A 22,441-nucleotide genomic window follows, 5' to 3' on the forward strand; every position below is an offset into this window, starting at 1 on the left:
CGAACCAAGAGACTTCTCATTGTAACCACAGACCCTCATCAGCGGCCATGAATGATTTCCGAGAGTGTATCAGCTACTCTCTTGTTGACAAAATTTATGTTAAATTGATGAAACATGTTCCCCTGTACCACTTTCTTCAAATTTCTTCTTGTTGTCTCATCCCTCCCACACACACACACACACACACACACACACACACACACACACACACACACACACACACACACAAGACATGTATCCGTCATCCCCAATAATTAATCCTTTTTTTAGTGTATACCCACTCTTGCTCTAAGAAGATCTATGTCCTGTAACAACACTCGTGGGACGGTAAGAACCTGAGCTCAAGCTATTATAGAATGCTTAAGTAGTTACACTATTATAACATAATAACCACAATGTATGTAGAAAGAAAAACAAACAACAAAAGCCAACAATAATAGGTTTGTTTCCTATAAGAAACTATTAGGCCATCATAGTATTTCAAACCAGTAATATTTCGTGTATTTGTATGTATTAATTATACTTAAGGAAAAAAAACACACACACACACACACACACACACACAACAACAACAACAACAACAAACTAAACTAAACTAACACTAATTAGGTCAAGGTCCGTAGGGCACAATTATGTTTTCCAATAGAGTACCCAAAGGAAATGCTTAACCAACCCTTGTAACGATAAAATAGGAACTCTAGCTTGCTCTAGACATGGACACCACGGCACATGGTTAATAGTAAAACTGATATAAGTTACTTATGTGAATAGGTATACATAGTCTTTACTAGTCTAGATCATCGCATACATACTTATCATTATTGTAATTGATTTTAAACCACATTAATAATGTGTGAAGCAACTTTCCTTTTTGCATAAGTAATATAAGGTAAGTATAAGCAGAGCAATACCTGCTATCTTACACTATCAACTACCCACAATCAAATCTATGATCATCCTTGTGTCTCCTGGCTAAAACACTATCCAAGTTGTCAGAAGGGGGTTGTGAAATAAAACTCAATTCAAGTTACTGGGTTCTGGACTTACAGTCCCAACATAGCCTGTTTTGAAAACCTACCCTCAATTATTCCAAAGACAGGTCTCCCTCAGAATCTCCAACCAGTGCTCCTCCATGCTAGTACATCAAGACTGATGTTCAAGGATCTAGTATCAGTTTTTTTTTAAACTACTAGAGGTGCACAACTTTATTTTTTTTATTTTCTCTTCCCAAGTTTCTCTTTATTTTTTCAACCAACTTACTTGCTTTTCTTTTGCTTGTTTACTCATTTGTGGTTGTCTTGCTTTCCCTATTTTTTCACTTATTTATTTCTCCATTTGGTTCTCACCTTCACCAGCAGTTCTCTTTAACTTGGGTGCTCAATTCTATTTAGAGCAATCGGTTCAAATCATCAACAAAACAACTTTAAAATCCATATACTACAATTGTCTTTTTGTGTGTATATTGGACTTGAATGCAAACCAAACCAGGTTGCAGGGTATTGACTCAAAGTTGCAAGTACTTGATATGCATCCAGGAAGGTTTTTTAACAGGGTGAAGATAACTACAGACTCTAAGAGACCAGCTCAGATTATAAAGAAAAAGAACATTCATAGACAAGAAACTAAGCATGTTTACGTACGTACGTGATACCATTTGGGCAAAATTAGCCACCTTTTGCATAAGTCGTGTTTCCATGTCCGCATCTCGTGCATCCAACTGCCTCTTCATCTCATCTATTTCATGTCGCCTTTGCTCATCTTTCTCTTGTGCTTGCCTCTTAATCTCTTCAATCTCAAGTCGTCTTTCCTCCTCCTTCTCTTGTGCTACTCTTTGCATTTCAGCCAACTGGCTTTCCAGGTCATTCACACGATTGTCTGAAGATAGTCGGGAGCCAAAGTAGCTGGTTGGGGTTACACCTCGTCCCTTCAACCTCACACGTCCATGCCGCTCTGGAGGCATCACTTCCCTATAGATCTCATCTGAGAGAGGTAGTTGTGTCCCATGTTCATCTATACCTGCTAGGTCTTTCATTTTGTGCTTCGTATTCCAAAAAAAAAATTACACACAGGATATTAAATACAGCCGAGTATGATATTTAAACTGAAGCTATTACTAAGATGAAATTGTTACATACAATGTATTCTCTTGATTGATCATCAAGAGCGTCATGCGTTTGTGAACTTGTGTGAGTCCTCACAAAAAGATCTCCTAGGGAATGGAGTGCTCCAGCCTCCTGACTCTAACCAAATATAAAGAAATTTATTAATTGTTAATCACTAGTCAAATTCAATGCCGCAGTAGGAAAATAAAAATAATAAGCATATGTACCATTATCTCTTCAAACTGGGGAAAACTTATTCTTCCAGCAGCATGCTTCGCTATTTGCTTAGCACGGTTAGCCCTGTTACGTTTAGAAATTGCCTATACAAAAAGATCTCCTAGTTAGTATTGTACCCTATAAAAATACTTAAGCTAAACATTACACTTTTTCTTACTTGATGCTACGGAGTATCCCAAAACTCCATAAGTTGAACCCACTCCTGTTGCGATAGTTGCTCTGGCCTATGGCTTATACGTTCTTCATATGTGGCATAGCGGGTATAAAAGTTCCTTTTCCATTTACTCTTTTTGTTTCTGAATTCGTCCCCGGAAATCAGAGCCAAAGTGGGCTCCTTCCGGGTCTCATCAAGTTCCCATTTATCCTAAAACGAGAGACAAAAAAATCTACTAAGAAATGAAATAGACAATTTTTTTAAATTAGTGCAAGTGTGTGCAGATCCAAATGTCCATACCTTAATGTTATCCCATAACCACTCTTTGTCGCCTACATCTTGGAGCTCCCAATTTTTTGTCCAATCAAATCGACGTGACGTTGCCATTAATACTCCAAGAGATTCAGAGAACAAGCTTGGATGTTTCCGGTCCCACGGGTTGTCCGCCTTTCCATACCAATTCCAACTTTGAGCCATTTGGTTGGTCAAATACCTTAGGAAGGGTAGAAGTGCCCCTTACCCACTTTCCAGCTGTACACAAGCCCAAAGCTTCATTAATTAAACATAAGACAATAATGAACTAGAATGTTTAGTTAAACTTACCGCTCTCGTCACCATTAGGATCCTCTCGAAATCGTTTGACCATTGCACCTGTCTAAATCGTCACATAAAGCAATTCATCAAGTAAATCCATCAAGGAAGACACTAGATAATAACCACTCCCAAAACATAAAAAAAAAAAAAATAGCACAAAAATGAGTTTGTTCCCACAAAAAAAAAACAGCACAAAAAATGAGTTTGTTCCCACAAAAAAAAATAGCACAAAAAACTACATATAATCATTGTCACTGTCATTGTCATCATCACAATCACTATCAATGTCTTCATCACAATCACTATCATTGATGAAGTCTTCATCACATTCGACACCGTCAATGATATCTTCATCAATAGTATCCGCAACAACTTCTACTCCATCAATCTCACTCCTAGTCCAACCGTTAATGTCGTGTGTGCTGTCAACTATGTTATCCACATCTTGCTGCATGCAAGACGTGTTATCTTCAGTCGACTCAACTACTGAACCCATATCATACAAGTCCCTTGGAAGCGTCTTTAACACAACTCGCCAATTATCATCCAAATTATCTTGGAGATAAAAACTTGTTCAGCTTGAGATGCTAAAATAAACGGTTCACTCGTAGCTAAGGTTCGTGTAAAGTTCACAGTAGTGAACCCATATTCATCTATTTTCATTCCTGCGCAAGTCATAACATCCCACCAATCACACTTGAACAGAAACACTCTATTCTCCTTGCAATAACGCAACTCAACTATGTCATTCAACACACCATAATAACCCACACTACCGGTCACTGGGTTCATGTCTTTTCGCATAAAGCTTAACGTTTCTGCCGATACAAAAACTCCACTATTCTGAGTTTTCCTTCGTGACTCACGAGCTTTTGTGTGAAATCTGTATCCATTTGCAATACAGCCCTTGAAACAAGAAGCAAATCGACTAGGACCATATGCTAAACTCTGAAGTTGCTCGCTGACCAACTCCCCATCCTTTTTCATTTGCTGGACCTATTCAGATAAGGAGAAAAAAAATAATGTTAAACTTCAGTAAACATAAGCAATCAGTAGCAAGTAGCTCCAATCAAAAAGAAAGAAGACAAAAAAATGGCTTCTTTTGCAACAAACAATATGGCAGAATATTGGACTTTTATTACAAGGTTTGAGGCTCAGACCTCAGAACACTCTATCTGAAGCAGAATATAAATTGTTGTACATGAGTAATTATTATAAGGTTTGAAATTTTGAATAGCCCTAATAACTTTACCACTATTGATAACACAACTAGATCAAGTAAAGCCATTATAGTAGATCGACATTAGATCAAGATATACTCAAGCAAAAAGAAAAAGAGCTATTACAACTAATTACTCGGTAATGCAGAGAGACATTCTCTGTCTTCCACTCTCCAGGACCCAAAAGAAAAGGAAACAACTAATGCAGGAGGGAGGGGGAGAGAGATTTACTAACATCTTCCTATTTTTTCCTTGTTCTTTGTGTTGGATAGACTAATTACCAATGCTCTAGGAACCTGCAGCTAAATTCCAAGTAGAACAAACATCCCTAAATAAGAAACTAAATCTAAACTGTACTAAACATCCTCTAAATATCCCTAAATCAGCTAAACATAAATATAAATAAAACAAGTAGAATCCTTCTTGAGGCATGTTACTAAACTGTGAAATCATATTGCTATCTACAAAACTACTTTGGAAAAAAGTAAATAGAGTACATAAACTGATATACATAATCTAACTGCATACAATTAACACTTACTTGGTTTTCAAACCATTTACCAAACCGTTCATTATGAATACGGTCCACATTCCTAGCACTTGCCCGCCGCCCGAGCTCATCCCTAATTACTTGTTTGTGTTTCCTGTACAAAACATTATTGCATTTACGACATAGGTTTATAAATAATATTTCTTTTAACTAAGGCACAATTTCAATAAAGTGGACTTACTCAATAAATGGTACCACTTCCTCACAATTGATTAGCACATACAAACGAGCTTGTTCCCACTCATCGTCTGTTAAAGTCCTAAACGTTCCTTTCCCTAAAGCACGACTGTATCCTGAAAAAATAGAAAATTGTCCATCCAATCCAACAACTCGAAACTCTTCATTCCTCCCTGTCTGGTTGAACTTAGTCTCCATCCCATCATCTAAGTATCTTGAGCAGAAAGTCAAGCATTCATCAGCAAGATACCCTTCGGCAATGGATCCCTCGGTCTACTCTTATTACTTAACATACTTCTTCAAAGTGTACAAGTACCGAATAAATATAAAAGATGACAAAATTTAAGTTCAAATTTTAACAAAATATAAAACAAAAGTAACCATTACTATTATCTTTACTTTACTTACGACCTTTCGATTGGGTACATCCATCGATAGTACACTGTCCACCGAGCTTAGCTTGACCAGCTAAATGAATAGGCAAGTGCACCATAACATCAAAAATGATGGAGGAAATATCATTTCCATTTTGCATAGTGTGACAATCTGGTACTCAAGACGTTCCAACTCGCAAACCCATAATACTTTTTGAACACAACCGCTTGTAGAAATTAGAGAGTTCAACAAGAACTAATGTAACTTCCTTAGGTAAGATTCCACGTATTGCAACCGGAAGCGCTTCTTTGCACTAGAACATGCCAATCATGGCTTTTTAGGCCGGTATTTTGCATTCTTTCACCCTTTGAACATGACGCCGATATATTTGATGAAAAATTATCCGAACTTTAATACCTTTCAAGAATTGACAAAGCTTCCTCTTCTCGTCAAGGACAAGGTAAAGGGAGCGGGGGGATATAGTATTTGTTACCCTCTTTAGCTATCGGATGAAGTGACTTTTCGATACCCATTAACACCAAATCTTGTCTTGACTTCAGGTTATCCTTTGATTTCTTCTCTAAATTCAGCGATGTCCCAAGCCAACTTTCACCGTTGTTCTTTTCAATGTGCATGACATCTAGATTATGGAGTAAACAAAGGTATTTCCAATATGGGAGCTCAAAAAATACACTAATCTTCTTCCAATTGTGTGGCAAAGAATTATCCTCTCGACTTCTCTTTTGTCCAATAACCTTATCACTATTCACCTTACCAAATGTGATTTGGTCGAATCCATCTAATTGAGCAAGTACATCACTTCCAGTAAAGGGGCTTGGGGCAACTCCCATTTCTGTCTTGTTATCAAAAGAACTCTTATTCTTTCGATATCTATGATCAAGTGGCAGGAATTTACGACTTCCCATATAACAGAACTTTTTCCCATTTTGCAACCATTTTGAGCAAGTTTTCTCATGGCAAGAGGGACAGGCAAGTTGTCCTTTAGTGCTCCATCCGGACAAATTAGCAAATGCTGGGAAGTCATTAATAGTCCACAAAACAGCTGCATGCATTTTAAAATTCTGTTTTGAAGAGGCATCATACGTCTCAACTCCCTTCTCCCACAACTCCTTTAACTCATCAATCAATGGCTGCAAGTACACGTTAATGTTATTTCCAGGACTGCTAGGGCCAGGAATTAGCAATGACATGATGAGAAAAGGTTGTTTCATACACATCCAAGGCGGTAGATTATACAGAACTAGAATAACGAGCCAAGTGCTATGAATAGAACTAAGACTACCAAAAGGATTGAAGCCATCACTAGCCATTCCGAAGTCCGACATTCATGAGATTCTAAACCAAATGAAGGATATCTTTGGTCTAAGCTTTTCCATTCCTTGAGTCACCGGGATGCCTCAAAGCACCATCTTTAAATGCGATCATCAAAGATGCCATCTCATATCTTTAGAAGTTTTTGAGCACATAAATAATCTTTGGAGTCTTGGCTTTATAGGAAAGAATCGCAAAACCTTAGCACCTTTTTTTCTTAGGTTTTGTAGATGAACTAACTCTATTTTCTCAGACACTCGAAGTCGTGATCCATCTTGACTCACCACATACATCACAGTTATCCTTGTCCATGACTGGTTTATTATCCTTCCAATACAACATACAATCATTAGGACATGCGTCTATCTTAATGCACTCCATCCTAAGATCCCGAAGTTGTTTTTTTTATTCATAATGATTCTTGGGCATATTGATGTCATTTGGAAGTGAATCATTTAATACCTCAAGCAACATGTCAAACGAATGATTACTCTAGCCGTTAAGACACTTTACATGAAGCAATCGTACTAGAAAAGACAATTTTGAACTCTTAGTACAGCCAGGGTACAAGGGTGTGTCTGCTTCCTTCAACAACTTGTAAAACTTATGTGCTTCTTCATTTGGCTCATCCGTTCGAGTGTCACTGGAACTAGACTCATTTGTATTCGAACTAGGTGGTATGTCATTGTCTATACCAACCATGTTTTGAAATCCTAATGCATCTTGCAACATTGTATGCATATCATCACCCTGATTAGACTCGGTATTTACCTCCACACTCTCCCCATGCTTTGTCCAACGGACATAACTCCGTAGTATACCACGATTCTTTATATGATGTTCCACTATATGTTTAGGCAATAACATTAGATTAAGGCATCCTACACATGGGCAGTAAATCTCACCACCAAGTTCCTTAATTCGATTATTCCAAGCAAACTCGATAAATTTCTCACAACCAAGTATATACTTACGACTGCATCTTCCTAGAGTCGGATCCATCCAACTTTTATCCATTTAAAAACTGAACTACAACTACATAAAAAAAAATAAGACAATCTTGTTCAGCAAGAATATCATATCCTACATCAAGTTCAAAAATTAATATATTCACTAACATATCCTAACATAACATAGGAGAACCAATAAAAAAAAAGACTGTGACAAGGCCATATTAACTGTCCAAATGTGGGATTTACCACCAAATATTGGTCTCACATAATGGAAGAAAACAATAGCCATGAAAACATAACTAGAACTCAATACGAGGAAAGCTAAAGCTTTAAATTTGAAAAGTCGAACTTTTTATCCAAAAATAACGTAAATTGGATTAAAACCTCATATATATATACAATATTCTAACAATAGAAAAGTCGAATCAATTGATCAAATATTCTTACGATATTTAGATTTAAATAAAATAATGAACTGCTTCAAATCACAAAAAAAAATATACGATTTCTTAAACAAATCTCTAAAATAAAACGTGGGGAAGAAGATAATGGATTACCTGAAGGTAAAGTAAGCAATGGAGGAGGCAGAAGCAGTGAAGAAGAAGAAGAAGGCAACCGGTGAAGAAGAAGGCAGCAACTGGCGGTGGCAAAAAGAAGGCAGCAACTGGCGGTGAAGAAGAAGACAGCAACTGGCGGTGAAGAAGAAGGGAATGGTGCGGCAAAAAGTATTTGGGTTTTCGGTTTCTCTTTTTGTTATTTGAGATTCAAACTTTCACCAAAATAAACGAGCGAAATAACCGCGGGAACGCTATCTATTTTCTATTTTCTGATTTTTTTTTAATAAAAATAATTATTTAATGTTTTAAATAGCCTTTTTGCAGCCATCGACGCCAAACACTTAATTAAAACCACGCCAAAAATTTGTTAAACTCTGAAAAGGTCTGACTTAAAGCCACGACCACATTGAAACGGTTGCAAAAAATGCACCTTTTGCAACAAAAGGATAATCACGAGGCAAAAAGGTACTTCTTGCCACATATTTAGTTTGTCGTGGCAACAAGTAAGATATAGCCACCAAACCCCTAGCCGCGGCAATATGTCCGAGGCTAAAAGTCACTTTTTTGGTAGTGTTGATTTACTATGTGGCATCATCGAAGATTATCCAGTTCCCGATTTTCCATTAATTATTCTTTAAATTATGCATGACTCACTACGTTGAATCTTCAAAGATTATCTACGAACAGGTGTTGTTATATTAATTATTCTGAAAAATATTTGCAAATATGCAGAACTATTATATATTAATATTATATTGATCACTCAACCAAATTTCTTATAACTTGAAAACCTCACTCTCCATTAAAAAAAAAGAACTCACTTTTGACAAAACCCTTCAACTTCATTTTGTTGCTTATTAAAAGAAGTTTGATTGAAGTTTTGTGAAATTGCCTAATAAGGTGAAGTTCATATATATTGAAGCTACTTGAATAGCAAGGAGCTCCCAATCATATGGAAAGAGATAAGATAAACACTATTTTAAATGCAAAACTATACTTATCAAGACATTCCCACAACATATAACCCAACTATGTTTTGAGGTTAGTTCAATGCATTTGTATCCAGTTTCTGATTTTCCGTTATTTATAGTTTGAGGTTAGTTCAATACAGTTGCATCCAATTTCCAATTCCCATTATTTATTTTTTGAGATCAGTTCAATGCAGTTGCATCCAGTTTCTAATTTCTCGTTAATTATTCTTTTCGGTTAATTCAATACATTTGCATCCAATTTCCAATTTCCAATTTCCTATTAATTGTTCTTTGAGGTCAGCTCAATACATTTGCATCCAGTTTCTGATTTCCTGTTAATTATTCTATGAGATTAGTTTAATGCATTTGCATACAGTTTTCGATTTCTCGTTTATTATTTGATAAAGTTGCATGTGTATCTAGTTTCCGATTTCCCGTTAATTATTGTTTGAGGTTAGTTTAATGAATTTGCATCCAGTTTCCGATTTTCCATTAATTATTTCTTGAGGTTAGTTTAATGCATTTGCATCCAGTTTATTTTTTGAGATTAGTTCAGTGCAGTTGCATCCGGTTTCCGATTTCCCGTTAATTATTTTTTAAGATTAGTTCCACGCATTTGCATCATGTTTCCAATTTATAATTAATTTTTCTTTGTGGTTAGTTCAATGCAGTTGCATCTAGTTTCTGATTTTCCGTTAATTTAATCTTTGAGGGTTAGCTCAATACATTTGCATCCAGTTTTTTATTTTCAAACAATTATTTTTTTATGTTAGTTTGAAGTTTTGATTTTCCGTTAATTATACTTTGAGGTTAGTCTAATGCAGTTGTATCCATATTCTAATTTTCTATTAATTACTTTTTAAGATTAGTTTAATGCTTGCATTTGCATCCAGTTTCCGATTTCCCGTTAAATATTATTTGAGGTTAGTTCAATGTATTTGCATCCAGTTTTCGGTTCCCCATTAATTGTTTTTTGACGTTAGTTTCATTCAGTATTATATATTTTTTAAAATTATTTGTCATTAATTATTGCTTTGTCGTTATTTTATTTTTTTTTCATTTTCTATTATATATTTTGTAATGTTATTTTTTGTATAATTGTTTTTAGAGCATGTCTTCAATGCGCAGGTCGTATGGTGCGCAGGTAATATTGGGCCTTTGGATCAGTACTTTGCCATTAAATACACACGCACCCCTTGGTATGTAATGGCGCACCATACATCTCGCGCACCATAGATTTAGCCTTGTTTTTAACTATGTTTTGAGGCCGTATTAAGGATATATTCTAAATAAGTCGGTGCTTTATCATAGACACTAAATTGTATGATTTGTAATAGATAATTAGTTTCTACAAATCACATATTTTTTAGCAATTTTATTTATTTGATCAAATATATAAGAATTGGAACACTAAAAGTGTTTGATTCGTAATAGGAAATTACCTTTTACAAATCACTTATTTTTTAGCAATTTTTTTTATTTAATCAAATATATAAGAATTGGAAATACACTCAACTCTCCAAATATAAGAATTAGAAATACACTCAAACTTTCCAAAGATGTTCCATATACGTGGGATTGTAGGCTATTAGAAAATACTATATTTCATATTAGAGTGCCACATAGGAGAGAGAGAAAACTAACTCTCATATTATAGTGCCACATATATAAGAGAGAGAAAATCCTCCATTAGAGGTCTCTGCTTTAGTATATAGACAAGATTTTTGACCCGGCCGGACTCTTTTTGATAATTTGTGTGTTAGACAAATTTTTGATAACTCATGTCTTCATTCCTGTTATACAAATTTTGCAAACATATATTTTGAATCTTTATAGATTTTATGCATAATAATGCATAATAAGAAGGGTCTTCTTTAGTTACTTTTTGAGCATAATAAGAAGATCCTTTTTGAGCATAATTATGCATAATAATGCATAATAAGAAGATCCTTTTTGAGCAAGCCAAACTGACCTATTTCCTCGAGTAATGGATATTTGAGTAGAAGGGTCTTCTTTAGTTACTCTATCAAGAATCAAACATTCAAAAATACTTCTTGATCCATAATTACTAATGTTTATCCATTATATCTGACTTGAGTCATATTACATTTCAAAATGTGGGGATTATACCTACATGAATTTTGTTTTTCTTACATTCCATAGTCAAAGCGATGGTTATACAAATTATTAGCCAATGTCGTCTTGGATAATCACAACGTAATCTTAAACCAATAATTAAAGAGTAATTGCTTGATATTATAAAGATATTCATCCATGAGTAATAATTTATGCATGTAATGAATATGTCAGACGACAATTGAGAAACAGTGCCAAAGAAATAACTCAAAGAAATAACTCGTATAAATTGTTCTATTAATTACATAGAATCCCATAGAATTTTCAAATTACATTAGTAGGAACGAAGCTCTCTTTCAGTAAAAACTGAAAAGAAACACAACTTTTAATTTGCTACATCTCACAATTTTTTCTTATAATTCTGAAAAGAAATATTTATTACATACACGCCACATGTTCTCAAAAATAATTTAATATGAATCCAAAGAGTGTAAATGTCTATTGCTTTATTCAAGCTAAATAATCTGAAATAGCAAATCAAGGTAAGGCATTTTCATATTATTGATTACAATATTAATTCTATAACACTACAACGCCGCCCATAAGCAAACATTGACTTGCAATCAGCGTTTAGCTGTATCATCTGTTATGATTGGAGCTCTTTTGGTATTGATTGCAACAACAAAAACTGTCAGAGTAATCCAGATTTTAAGGAGAAAGTGTATAGAGACGGCCGAATAATTAATACGTAACTATAACAAAAAATCAAATATGTTGTCTGCCTCAAATTTTGTAATTTTTTGTGTTCAACAAAGAGGACTTCATGATAGTTTTGAATTGAAGATATATTCACTTAAGATATGCCTTCACTTAATGCAATTAATTGAACTCTTCCTATGACGTACGCTAAACTTGCCGAAGAAGAAATCCATTAACTTTGTGGTTTCTTCACATTAATCAATATATTGGTTTGGGTAAATATCAATCTATTTTTTGGGGTGATCGTGCATGTGTCTAAATTGATTAAAATTAGAATTGATTTCTAATTGTACTTATATTTGTTTACTATTTTTTTTAGTATAAGTTCTAGTTTAATTAGAAAACTAAATACCCAAAGATATAATTATTAAGTGTCCACGTGGCTTCACTCTCTCTTAGGAGAGTGCCACCTAGGATAGAGACTGTCCATATCAGATGTATTCTGCTTTAATATAGAGAAAATTGATAGTAGATATTGGATGAAGTAAACTATTGAAGTGGGCAGTCATAGTGGACTGCATTCTCTACGAACATGGCATGACACTTGCATATTACCTCTGGATCACTCAATGCAAATTTCATGGTATAATGTACTACATAATATGCCATCTGAGCATCTTTGAAGAAAAGTTCCAAATTTCATTTTGGAGAATAAGAACAAGGTAAGGGGAAAAATCTCAAGAGAAACATATCATATATAGTTTACGCATCATTAACCATGATAGGCTAAAGATTGATCCTGACTGTTGGTGCCTTGGTGGCACCGTCAGTGCACGTGGCTGAACAATTTTTGTACGAGCTCATTTGTTGGACTAGCGAACAAGTACAAAAATGACAAGAAATTTCCTTTTATTACTTGCATTGTAAAGCTTCAGCCATTATCGAAAAAAAAAGAGTAAAGCTTCAGCCAAACAATGAAATTAAGTGCATTCACCAATTCTTTATGCAAACTGGAATCAAAGCCGCAAACAAACAAGAGACATCTTTTCAATCTCAAACAAAAAATTTATTGCTAAAAACAGCATGCTTTGCTTGACCATGTGAGATCAAGATTTAGCCTACCCATCAATAGCCAAGGGAACTGATGAAGGAAAGAGAGAAATGCGTTATTTATAACAAGTTAAAATCATAAACTGCAACTCTTAGGTAAAGTATAATAGGGTAGGAGGTTCCAACAAATTTTAGAAATTTGGAAATTTAAAATGAAGGAGGCACCTGCTTGCAATACTTCAGTGCATAAAAAATCTCAAGATAACGCCTAGTCTCACGACGCTAGAGATTTGAGACATACTTCCAGAAGCCATACACCCCAGCCAGTGTCATCAATCTCTCAGAGTAGATCTGCCATGTAAACCTGTAAAATGATATTGTAAACATTACATTAACAATTAGCATAATGAGTCCCCAAGCCACCAGAAATTTACTACAGATGTCACTTGGATTACTTCTCAAGAATCCCAGTGCTCTGTTGATGGTTCAGAACTAATAAGGATTGGTTTATGGAAGGGTTCAGGCAATCTAAACTTCGCTAACAAAGGCTCTCTGTTGAACTCTGCCTTCTTCAGATGAGCATCACCAATGGATCTTTCAGGAGGCCTAAGTATGGGCATAAGCTAGAGCGAATTATCAAAGAGAAATCAGGAGTAATCATAAAAGAACATCACCTGTATAAGACCCTTTACACACCAAACTTTGTGTTTTAAAACCACAATCTGTGAATCATCAGGATGCAGCATCCGCAGCTCCTCTTTGACAGATTCATTACTTGCATTATGCTCCGTTGACAACTGAGTAGCACTTGCATCCCTGCTTGCCTTTTTAGATCTCCCTAATTGCAAGGATGTACGTTTATTCCACACCTGCTTGCCTTTTCAGATACTCCCTCATAGAAAGTATGTGTTCGACCTAATTGCAAGTGTGTACGTTTATTCCACACCTGCACCACCACCTGCAACATACATCTACACCACCAACACTACACACCACCACAACTCTATAAGAAAACTTATGTTGAAAACGGTAATAATCCTGATTTTCAGCAAACTAGATTTCTGACGGCTATCTTCGGGATAGCACAACTCTTTCTACAGATATCCAAAAGCAACTAGGCTTTTTGCGTTGTAAAGATAGCACACAAACCTTACTTCTTTATGTTTTACAAAAATTCTCAATCTTGTTCTAAATATGCTAAAACTAGGCTCGAACACAGTACACAGAAACTAATTTCTGACGCACTGTATTCTGCCAACCAAACTTTTAGAGACCATATCTATCTCCACATGATTCTGAATGTGTCGAGGCCAAAAGGGTTGGAAAACAGACACACGGGTCTTACTTTTTCAATGTTTTAGCATGGGTTTGAATCTTAGCCAAACTATGCGAAAACGTGGCTCCAAAACTGACGCAGATCCTGATTTTCAAACGACAGATTTCTGACGGTGTATTTTATCGAGTGCCTAACCTTTCACATACACCTTCAAATAGTGTAGGACTTGCTGCATTGGACTTAAGTCTCATTGAACCTATCTATTTATGTGTAGGACATAGGCCATAACAAACAGGAGGTAGTAGCTATCTTACCTCTACATCAGAACAAAGGTATTTGAAATATCCATCAACTTCAATTCCTCAAGACATGAACAAATCAGTACCAAGATGAAACCTCTTATATTAAAATCCATCATGAGACCCCAAACAAGGAAATCCAAATTTATCATACGAAACTGTTTTGAAGTCTTCTCACATTAATCCACAATATATTTACAACAAGAAAAAGACAAAAAATAGGGAATGACAATGTCCAATTCAATCAAAAGCTCCAATTAAATGACCCACACGAAATTGATAGGCTTTTACATTATAAACTATTGAACTTCCAACTTAATCACCAATTTCAATAAGAGATTGCATGCAAATTGAATAGGATTTTCTAAAAGAAGTCTATTTAACTACAATTTTAACAGCTCCATATCATATGATTCACCAAACATTTACCATACACCAAGATTTAATAAGGAAAGTAAACGATTATGCACCTTGAATCGAAAAGCAAACCAATTCCTACAAGTGAATTCAAATCCCGCGTTCCTAAGCTTCGAACTTTCAAAGTCGAAAACAGTTTGGTCGCTTTCCATCTTCTCTCTAATCTGTCCTAATCTCTAATCCCTTACTCTCTCTCTTACTATTTTTCTCTCTTGTTACTCGGGTCTCTCTCTCTCTCCCTTTTCCCTCTCAGGTTCTTTCTCCAAAAAATATAAGCAAGGGCCGACCCCCCTTGTTCTTTATTTCTAGCTTCAACAGGTGTCTAATATTGGCAACCAAAAGGCCCATAAGAAACCTGTTAATGACCAACTTTCTAAGCTTCTTCAACTAAACTCATAAGTAGCACCAATGAGAACCTGGTTGAACCTTCTGATTAGTCAATGTTAACCTGGTTTTCACAAAGCAATAAAGTAGAGTTTAGTGCATATAGCAGCAAAGCTAAGCAAGGTCTTCATGATACAAACTGTACAAAGGTCATGAGAAAAAAATAGAAAACAAAATAAAAATGGAAGACATGCATACCGATCTACACAGCAAAGCGCAGTAATTGCTCTAACTGCATGAACACAATTTACTTGTAGAAAGCCTCATGTGGACATTCCCTAAGAAAGTAGTTACGTACACATTCCAACTTATATCCAAATTAGTCACGCATTCACTTGTAAGTTGTAACAACATGAATTTCCAAGCATATGTCTGAACCCTTAGCAACACTTTCGAGTAATTATTGGAAAAAAAGAACACGAGTATTTTATTGAATTAGAGCAAGAAAATTTAGTTAAACGTAGAGTCAAGAAATTTCAGTCAAAGATAGGTCAGGCTACAGCTAGCCTACGTCCAGTCAAAGCAAAGCTTATTGGTTTATTTATAATAAATACCACTCTACAATTAGTTTTATTACTCATAGAGGAGATACTGGTTGTAGAATATTGCATATATAACAATGCAAAAGTGCAGAAAATATACGAAAGCTAAACAATTCTTACATATTGAGCCTAGTGGATCCACAAATATAAATATTATTCAAGTTCATGCCAAACCCATAAGAACAAAATAGAACAAAGACAAAATCTTTTCTTCCCCTAAAAATACGCTTACCATGGCTAACATACATTTTATATATTTTTTTCTTTATGAAAGTAAAGATGCTTCACTACTATCAACTCAATACTTACATATACATAGATCAATCAAGAGACATAAATGGATAACAATTGGTTAGACTCACCCTCCCTAGGCTGTGTATCAGTCGGAACATACATCGCACAGGCGGTCTGGGTCAGGACAACCTATATAAGGATTGGGGTAGAAGTCTATGCAAAGTGAGGGAGGTCCTCACCAAGCACCAGCTCTTTTTTTTTCTAAATCAGCACAACCAATCACCAACAAATAGGAAACAACACCGTCGAAGCTAGGTATTTGATTATCTATTCCCTCCCAAGTAATGTCTTAAGACACTGACAACAAATCCCAATGCCTGGAAAGCAAAAGCACACAAAACCAACTTTAGCACTAATCTGTCATGGTGAATCCAACCCACCACAACTCTAATGATCTATATTGATCTCTTTATAACATAAATTTTGAACAAAGGTACTAAAATAGCTCCACCCATCTGTCATGTTGATCTCTTTGCTAAATATAAAGGACATTAACATATTTTGCACCTTTTTGCCTCAATTTGTTCACTTTCATTCAAATTGAATGAGTAATACTAACGTGCAGTTCTAGAACAAAGGTAAGTACAGAGAGCTCAATTTTTTCTTTATTCAAAAACAAAAATTTGACATTGGCAGTTTAACTAAAATTCACAAATTTTAAGTTTCATTTTCCACTAAAAGCCTCAAGTTCGAACTTTCACTCTAGTTCAAGCCTCAAGTTCATTTCCACTGAAATGAAGCAAATACTACAACCTAGAAAAAATAATAAGATTAACTAAACACACAAAAAAATTGACCTTCTTAGAAGAATTTCGCTAGGTAATTTCTTAAATTTCTGGTTCAAGAAAATTGTTAACAATGATTTTGATTGAGAGAGAGAGACTCTACCAGAATTGAGAGAGGGAGAGAGAGTTGAGGCGGGCTAACATTGACAGAGAGAAGCGAATGATCAAAACTAGGGTTGAAATTGATCAGAAATTTTATTTGCTGAATTTGCCGATGGCAAAAATTGTGTTATCAAGCACCGCCAAATGACATTTGCCACATTTGCCTGTGTTGATGAAACAAGCAGCGGCAAAAGTCTATTTTCCTGCTAGGTAGTTTGTGGCAAATTTTTAAGTGGGAAATTGTTTTCCTTTTACATATTTGCCCTTCAAGCGGGAATTTTTATCAAGCATACCCTAAAAGATAAATTTTAGCTAAAAACCAAACCTGGCCTTAGTATATGGAAGTTCTTCTATATAATCTCCCTATAGACATGTTTTATTTTTCTGATAATGGAACCAACAGATGCTCATTTGAAATTGAACCCATTAGAGGTCACATATTATGACCTTAGACAAAGCACCAATGGTCATGTCATACCTCTTTCTCAAGTCCATGTCCATGCCCATGTGCGTGATCACCATGACCCTTCCAAGGATGTCTCCAGCCCTATGAACAAAAGCACCATATAAGAACAACTTAACCCCAACAAACAGTGGTAGAGCCAGGAATTTCTTCCAGGGGGGGCCTAGTGCGACCACTAGTAAAGACAAGTTGACAAATAAGTAAAAAAAGAACAACTGTAACAACAGTAACAACTTATACAATCAATACTTTGTATTAGAAATGATCACCCAACAAACGATCGTGAAAATGAGTATTGATTGTATATAAATAGTATAAACGCAAAATAAATAAATAAATAAAAACGTTTTTCACCTCTACTAACCTAACAATTCACAACTGCCCTCGGCGATGTGAATGACCCATCTTTTGAAAGCGTTGAACGATTGCTTCATCATCAATGCTATCAAATATGTCTCGTTCTATGTATGTAACCAAACAATCGTTCAACCATTCATCTCTCATTCGGTTGCGTAACCGATTTTTTATCATGTGCATAGCAGAAAATGCTCTCTCTATAGTGGTGGTAGCAAAAGACAGAATTAGTGACAATGTCATCAGTAAGAACACTAGTGGATAGACAATATTTTTCTTCGTCTCTACCATCTTCTTAGCAAGTTCACTAATCCTTTTCAACTGTGAATATAGATAGTTGGAGCACACATCGACAACATAATTATCTAGCTGATCTTGAAGGGTCATGAGATCAATAGGTGAAAAATCACTAGGATAAAATTCAGCAAGACGTATTAAACTCTTCTTATCAAAAGCAATGAAGAAATCACTTGGATTCAAGCAAGCAACACAAATAAGAAGCAATTCTGTATTCACTTTGTCAAACCGACCATTTAACTCACGAAGCTGCCAGTTTATACATTTGTAGAATAAGTCCACACGATAATAATGAAGATTTGTCATATCTTCAGCATTACGTCGTGATCGTCCCCTTGCTATGAACTTTTCTTCCATTTTAAAGACTATCCAAATTTTTTTTTATAATACTATACTAAAAATTTAGAACCCTAAAAATTTGAATTACAAAACAAATTAAGTTACAACCCATTATCAAAACATAATCAATAATAAAAACAAATAAAGCAATAACATATTCTCTAGTTGAGTTTCGAAAAATGATAAATTAGGAATTAAATTTAATTTAATTTTACATAGAGAAATTGAGGGTTTGAATGTATTAAAATGTCTAACCTTAGATTATTCATGGGTTTAACTAATTAGGTGATGTATCATGTACGTAGTACGCCTGTATCAATAATAAAAACAAATAAAGCAATAACATATTCTCTAGTTGAGTTTCGAAAAATGATAAATTAGGAATTAAATTTAATTTAATTTTACATAGAGAAATTGAGGGTTTGAATGTATTAAAATGTCTAACCTTAGATTATTCATGGGTTTAACTAATTAGGTGATGTATCATGTACGTAGTACGCCTGTATCAATGGCCAATGGGTAGTTTTAGAGAGTTGCTAAGTTAAAGTTGAGAAGGTGAGTGTAAGACGTTGCGTTGTTTTGATTTTTGGTCGAGTGAAGAAACTAGAAACATTGTGTGGACCAAATTTGCCTAAACAATTAGTTTTTTCTTTGTCCAATTGTGTGGACTGTTTCATTGAGGGCCTATTGTGTAGAGTGTAGTACTAAAACTTTTTTTTTTTACGAGTTCAGGGGGGGGGCCTGCGCCCTACCTAGCCTGTATGTGGCTCTGCCACTGCCAACAAACAACAACAAAAATAAGGCATAGGTGGGCAATAACAAACTAAGGAAGCTTACAAAAACCAAAACAACATTCTTGGTACAAATTCCCAAAACATAACAAAACCCAGAAATGAAACAAAGTGTATATTTGATTTGATGGGAGAAAACCAAAACGATTAAGAAAATAATTACAAAACTTTTTGACAACATCAACATGATCAAGAGCTAGTAAACTTGGTAACTGCCTTGGTACCCTTGAAATTGCAACACAAACCCATTACAAAATTCAGTATTATCTGGATAAAAAAACAACTTTATATAATAATTTTACCTCAATCACTTTTATAGTCAATTCATTCACACTTGAACATAGCTTTCTCTTTTATACAGTTCTTCCCCTGTTTCCTTTTATCACTTATTACCAAATCCTCAAAGTATGTGTTTAGGCATGGATCCTTGATCTCTAACTTCCAGTGCCAATCTGTATAATTACCTTTCTCAGCTTGCCTTCGATCCCACTCAAAACTTCTGCAAGTTCTCTAGCATTGCATCATGTACCATCCACTATCGCTTGTGAGCAATGGGAAACTTAAAAGGAAATCTACGTTTGTTGTTGGTTTCCTTATTCAATTTGAAAATATCATAAAACATAGAAAAAACACAGTTCAAAGGTAAATATTTTGCAAAAGTGGAGTTTTATTTTGTAAAATCACACTGCCGTAGAATGACTCTAATTCAAGCGAATGACTATGACATACAATACTCTAGTCGCATTCTTTTTCAGTTCATCACTCACGTCTAATTCACCATATACAAACTTTCAATGCACCTCAGATTTGGAGTTCAATATAAGCTTTCATAAGGCATTTAAACGTTTGCCAATCACTTAGTTCATCTGAAGCTATTCAATCAAACTCGAGCTATGAACAAAAAGCCACCCTACTTATTAATCAAATGTGCATGAATCATATAAATCCCTCAATCAAATGACAAACAAATTGAATGTATGAATAATCACTTTATAAACTTATCAAAGGGTAAGTATCTTATTGCTCATCAACTAAACTCATTAAATTTGTAATACAAAAAAAATAATAATAATAACTTAGGCAAAAGACCAATGCGGCCATTGAATCAACTTTGTTTAAGGAATGTATACCTTGGATGGAAAGAGTAGTTTCAGGACCAAAACATAGTAAATTTGAATAACAACAAACTGTGGGTGGACATTATATAATTGCCAAGTTCATCAAGTGACTTGATTTCCTCAATCATGGCTGAGAAATGAGTTGAATGGTGAATTGCTTAATCAACATTTACCATGATCAAGACTTCATAATTAACTTCCCAATGTAAACAATAACAAAGACAGTATCATGAGTTCCTGACTCGACCTTTTCCTATATGACAACAAAAGATCTTAACTATTGGTATCTTCAAAAGAAGAAAAAAGAAAAAGCAAACAAAACACACTATGCTGGATTTAAGGGCAAACTTGAGCTGCAATTATTCTGTGGTGATTGATTGAATTTAATCATCTATGGGAGGATTAGTTTTAGTGGGCCATCTTCTAGATCGAACAGTTATTTTGAATTTAACAATGGCTTTGCCGATCAAATTTATCTCAAGGACCACAAAAGAAAAGAAGAAGAAGAAAAACCCGTACCTAATGCAAAATTCAACATTATTATTCGATTGTTGCTTCCAAAAATGTTTTAGGAGAATCTAGTCGAACCCTATTTTGTTAGACGAAGGTTATTTGAGAGAGACGATTGTAGAATGGAGGAGAACTCGGAGGAGTTTTTTTTTTTTTTTTTTTTTTTGGTAAAGATGTGGCGAACAATTGAAAAGAGAGAAATAGGGCGTGGATTTCCATTTTTCTAGTCGAACAATGACGTGTCCACTTCAAGATGCTAATGAATAAGAGGAAAACTTGTCCAAATTAGTCGTAAAAACCCTAATGACCACCTCATATGAGACCTACATACATTATTTCATAAACAACTAAATAGAGTAATCAACTATAAAGAATAATAGAATAATGTTAACTTTTAATTTCATTTTGTTAGGATCTTAACACTTAACTTTTAAACAAACAAATAAATCATTAAACAGAATAGTGTTATTGCTCAATTGTTTCATATGCTTTTCGTCCAAGAAGAATTTTTTTTGGTAATAGGGTGGATAACCTGGAAAAATTAACAAGTTTATCTTGTATTATTTAACCAAAAGTTGAAAATACAATGGTACTATGATTAATATCGATGATACTCACAGGCTTGATTGGAAGATTATCGATATTGATATGACGAATTTTTTTTCCAATACTTTTGCATAAACTCAACTAATATTGGTACATCCTGCCTCTGAAAAATATTCCAAATGACAAAGTATCATCACTTTGGACTGAGTCTTTCATATCTCCGCCTGACTTCTTCGATTCTGGGCCATCAACTTCTTTATCCGCTGAAGTAGATGTTAAGAGACCATTTGTGATGTAAGATTACTAGCTCCTCTTTCTTACCATAATTCCTTCTTTTGTGCTAAGATTATTATTTTCAGATTAGAATTATTATTTATTAGAAATTTAGAATATTTAGTATTTTCTATTTAGAGTTTAATTAGCTTTAGAAGTGTAGATTAGATATAGAAGTTTAGGTTTCTTGGTTACCAAGTAAGGCTTATCTATATAAGGAGGCCATTGTAGTTTAGTTTGAGGAATTGAATTATCAATTATCAAATCTCCAAAACCTAACATACTTTTCTCCCTCAACTTCTGCAATTCTTCTATTCAATCTTCTTCCTCCTTAAATCAATTCTCCCTTTTGAAGATCTCTACATCTCTTCTTCTAAATCTCGTTTATTCCGCATCAATTTGTTCCTTTGACACAAATCTCGGCCAAATTGGCATTAGAGAAGATAACACTATCTTGATCAATGTTCTCAAAAATGCTAGGCGGTAGTCGTATGGTAGGGGAGCGCCTAGCGCCTAGGCCTTCTAGGCACTAGGCGGTTTTATTTAATTAATTAATTAATTATTATATATATATATATATATATATATATATATATATATATAT

At 34.7% G+C, this 22,441-nt stretch overlaps 1 protein-coding gene and 1 long non-coding RNA gene across 7 annotated transcripts; both read right to left on the reverse strand.

The window, feature by feature from the left end:
- Positions 1–3,746: 3,746 nt before the first annotated feature.
- Positions 3,747–6,755, reverse strand: LOC147517013 (uncharacterized). Its single transcript, XM_086593448.1, has 5 exons — positions 5,903–6,755; positions 5,039–5,240; positions 4,849–4,951; positions 3,859–4,083; positions 3,747–3,752 (listed from the first exon to the last, which is right to left on the reverse strand). Exons 1-5 carry the CDS (start codon positions 6,753–6,755, stop codon positions 3,747–3,749), a joined length of 1,389 nt encoding a protein of 462 aa, XP_086449574.1.
- Positions 6,756–12,889: 6,134 nt separating this feature from the next.
- LOC147517014 (uncharacterized) lies at positions 12,890–21,339 on the reverse strand. 6 transcript variants are annotated; one of them, XR_015211315.1, is made up of 7 exons: positions 21,028–21,334; positions 17,974–18,163; positions 17,625–17,693; positions 16,328–16,576; positions 13,722–15,487; positions 13,273–13,411; positions 12,890–13,138 (listed from the first exon to the last, which is right to left on the reverse strand). It is a non-coding gene; the product is annotated as an uncharacterized LOC147517014 (long non-coding RNA). The 6 variants fall into 6 exon arrangements; XR_015211312.1 differs by lacking the exon at positions 16,328–16,576 and adding an exon at positions 19,693–19,889; XR_015211314.1 differs by lacking the exon at positions 17,974–18,163 and having other exon boundaries at positions 15,622–16,576; positions 21,028–21,339.
- Between the last annotated feature and the right edge of the window lie 1,102 nt (positions 21,340–22,441).

The sequence above is a fragment of the Coptis chinensis genome, chromosome 2 (genome assembly GCF_015680905.1).
Source record: "Coptis chinensis isolate HL-2020 chromosome 2, ASM1568090v1, whole genome shotgun sequence".
In the NCBI taxonomy this organism is placed as follows: Eukaryota; Viridiplantae; Streptophyta; class Magnoliopsida; order Ranunculales; family Ranunculaceae; genus Coptis; species Coptis chinensis.

What these genes read in the sequence shown, in the direction of transcription:
- LOC147517013 (XM_086593448.1), bottom strand. Translation starts at nt 6,755, where the DNA reads ATGTCGGACTTCGGAATGGCTAGTGATGGCTTCAATCCTTTTGGTAGT. An exon ending in GAAGTGGTACCATTTATTGA is followed by an intron (nt 4,952 to 5,038) that starts GTAAGTCCACTT and finishes TGTTTTGTACAG; the next exon opens with GAAACACAAACAAGTAATTA. An exon ending in GTAAATGGTTTGAAAACCAA is followed by an intron (nt 4,084 to 4,848) that starts GTAAGTGTTAAT and finishes TTATCTGAATAG; the next exon opens with GTCCAGCAAATGAAAAAGGA.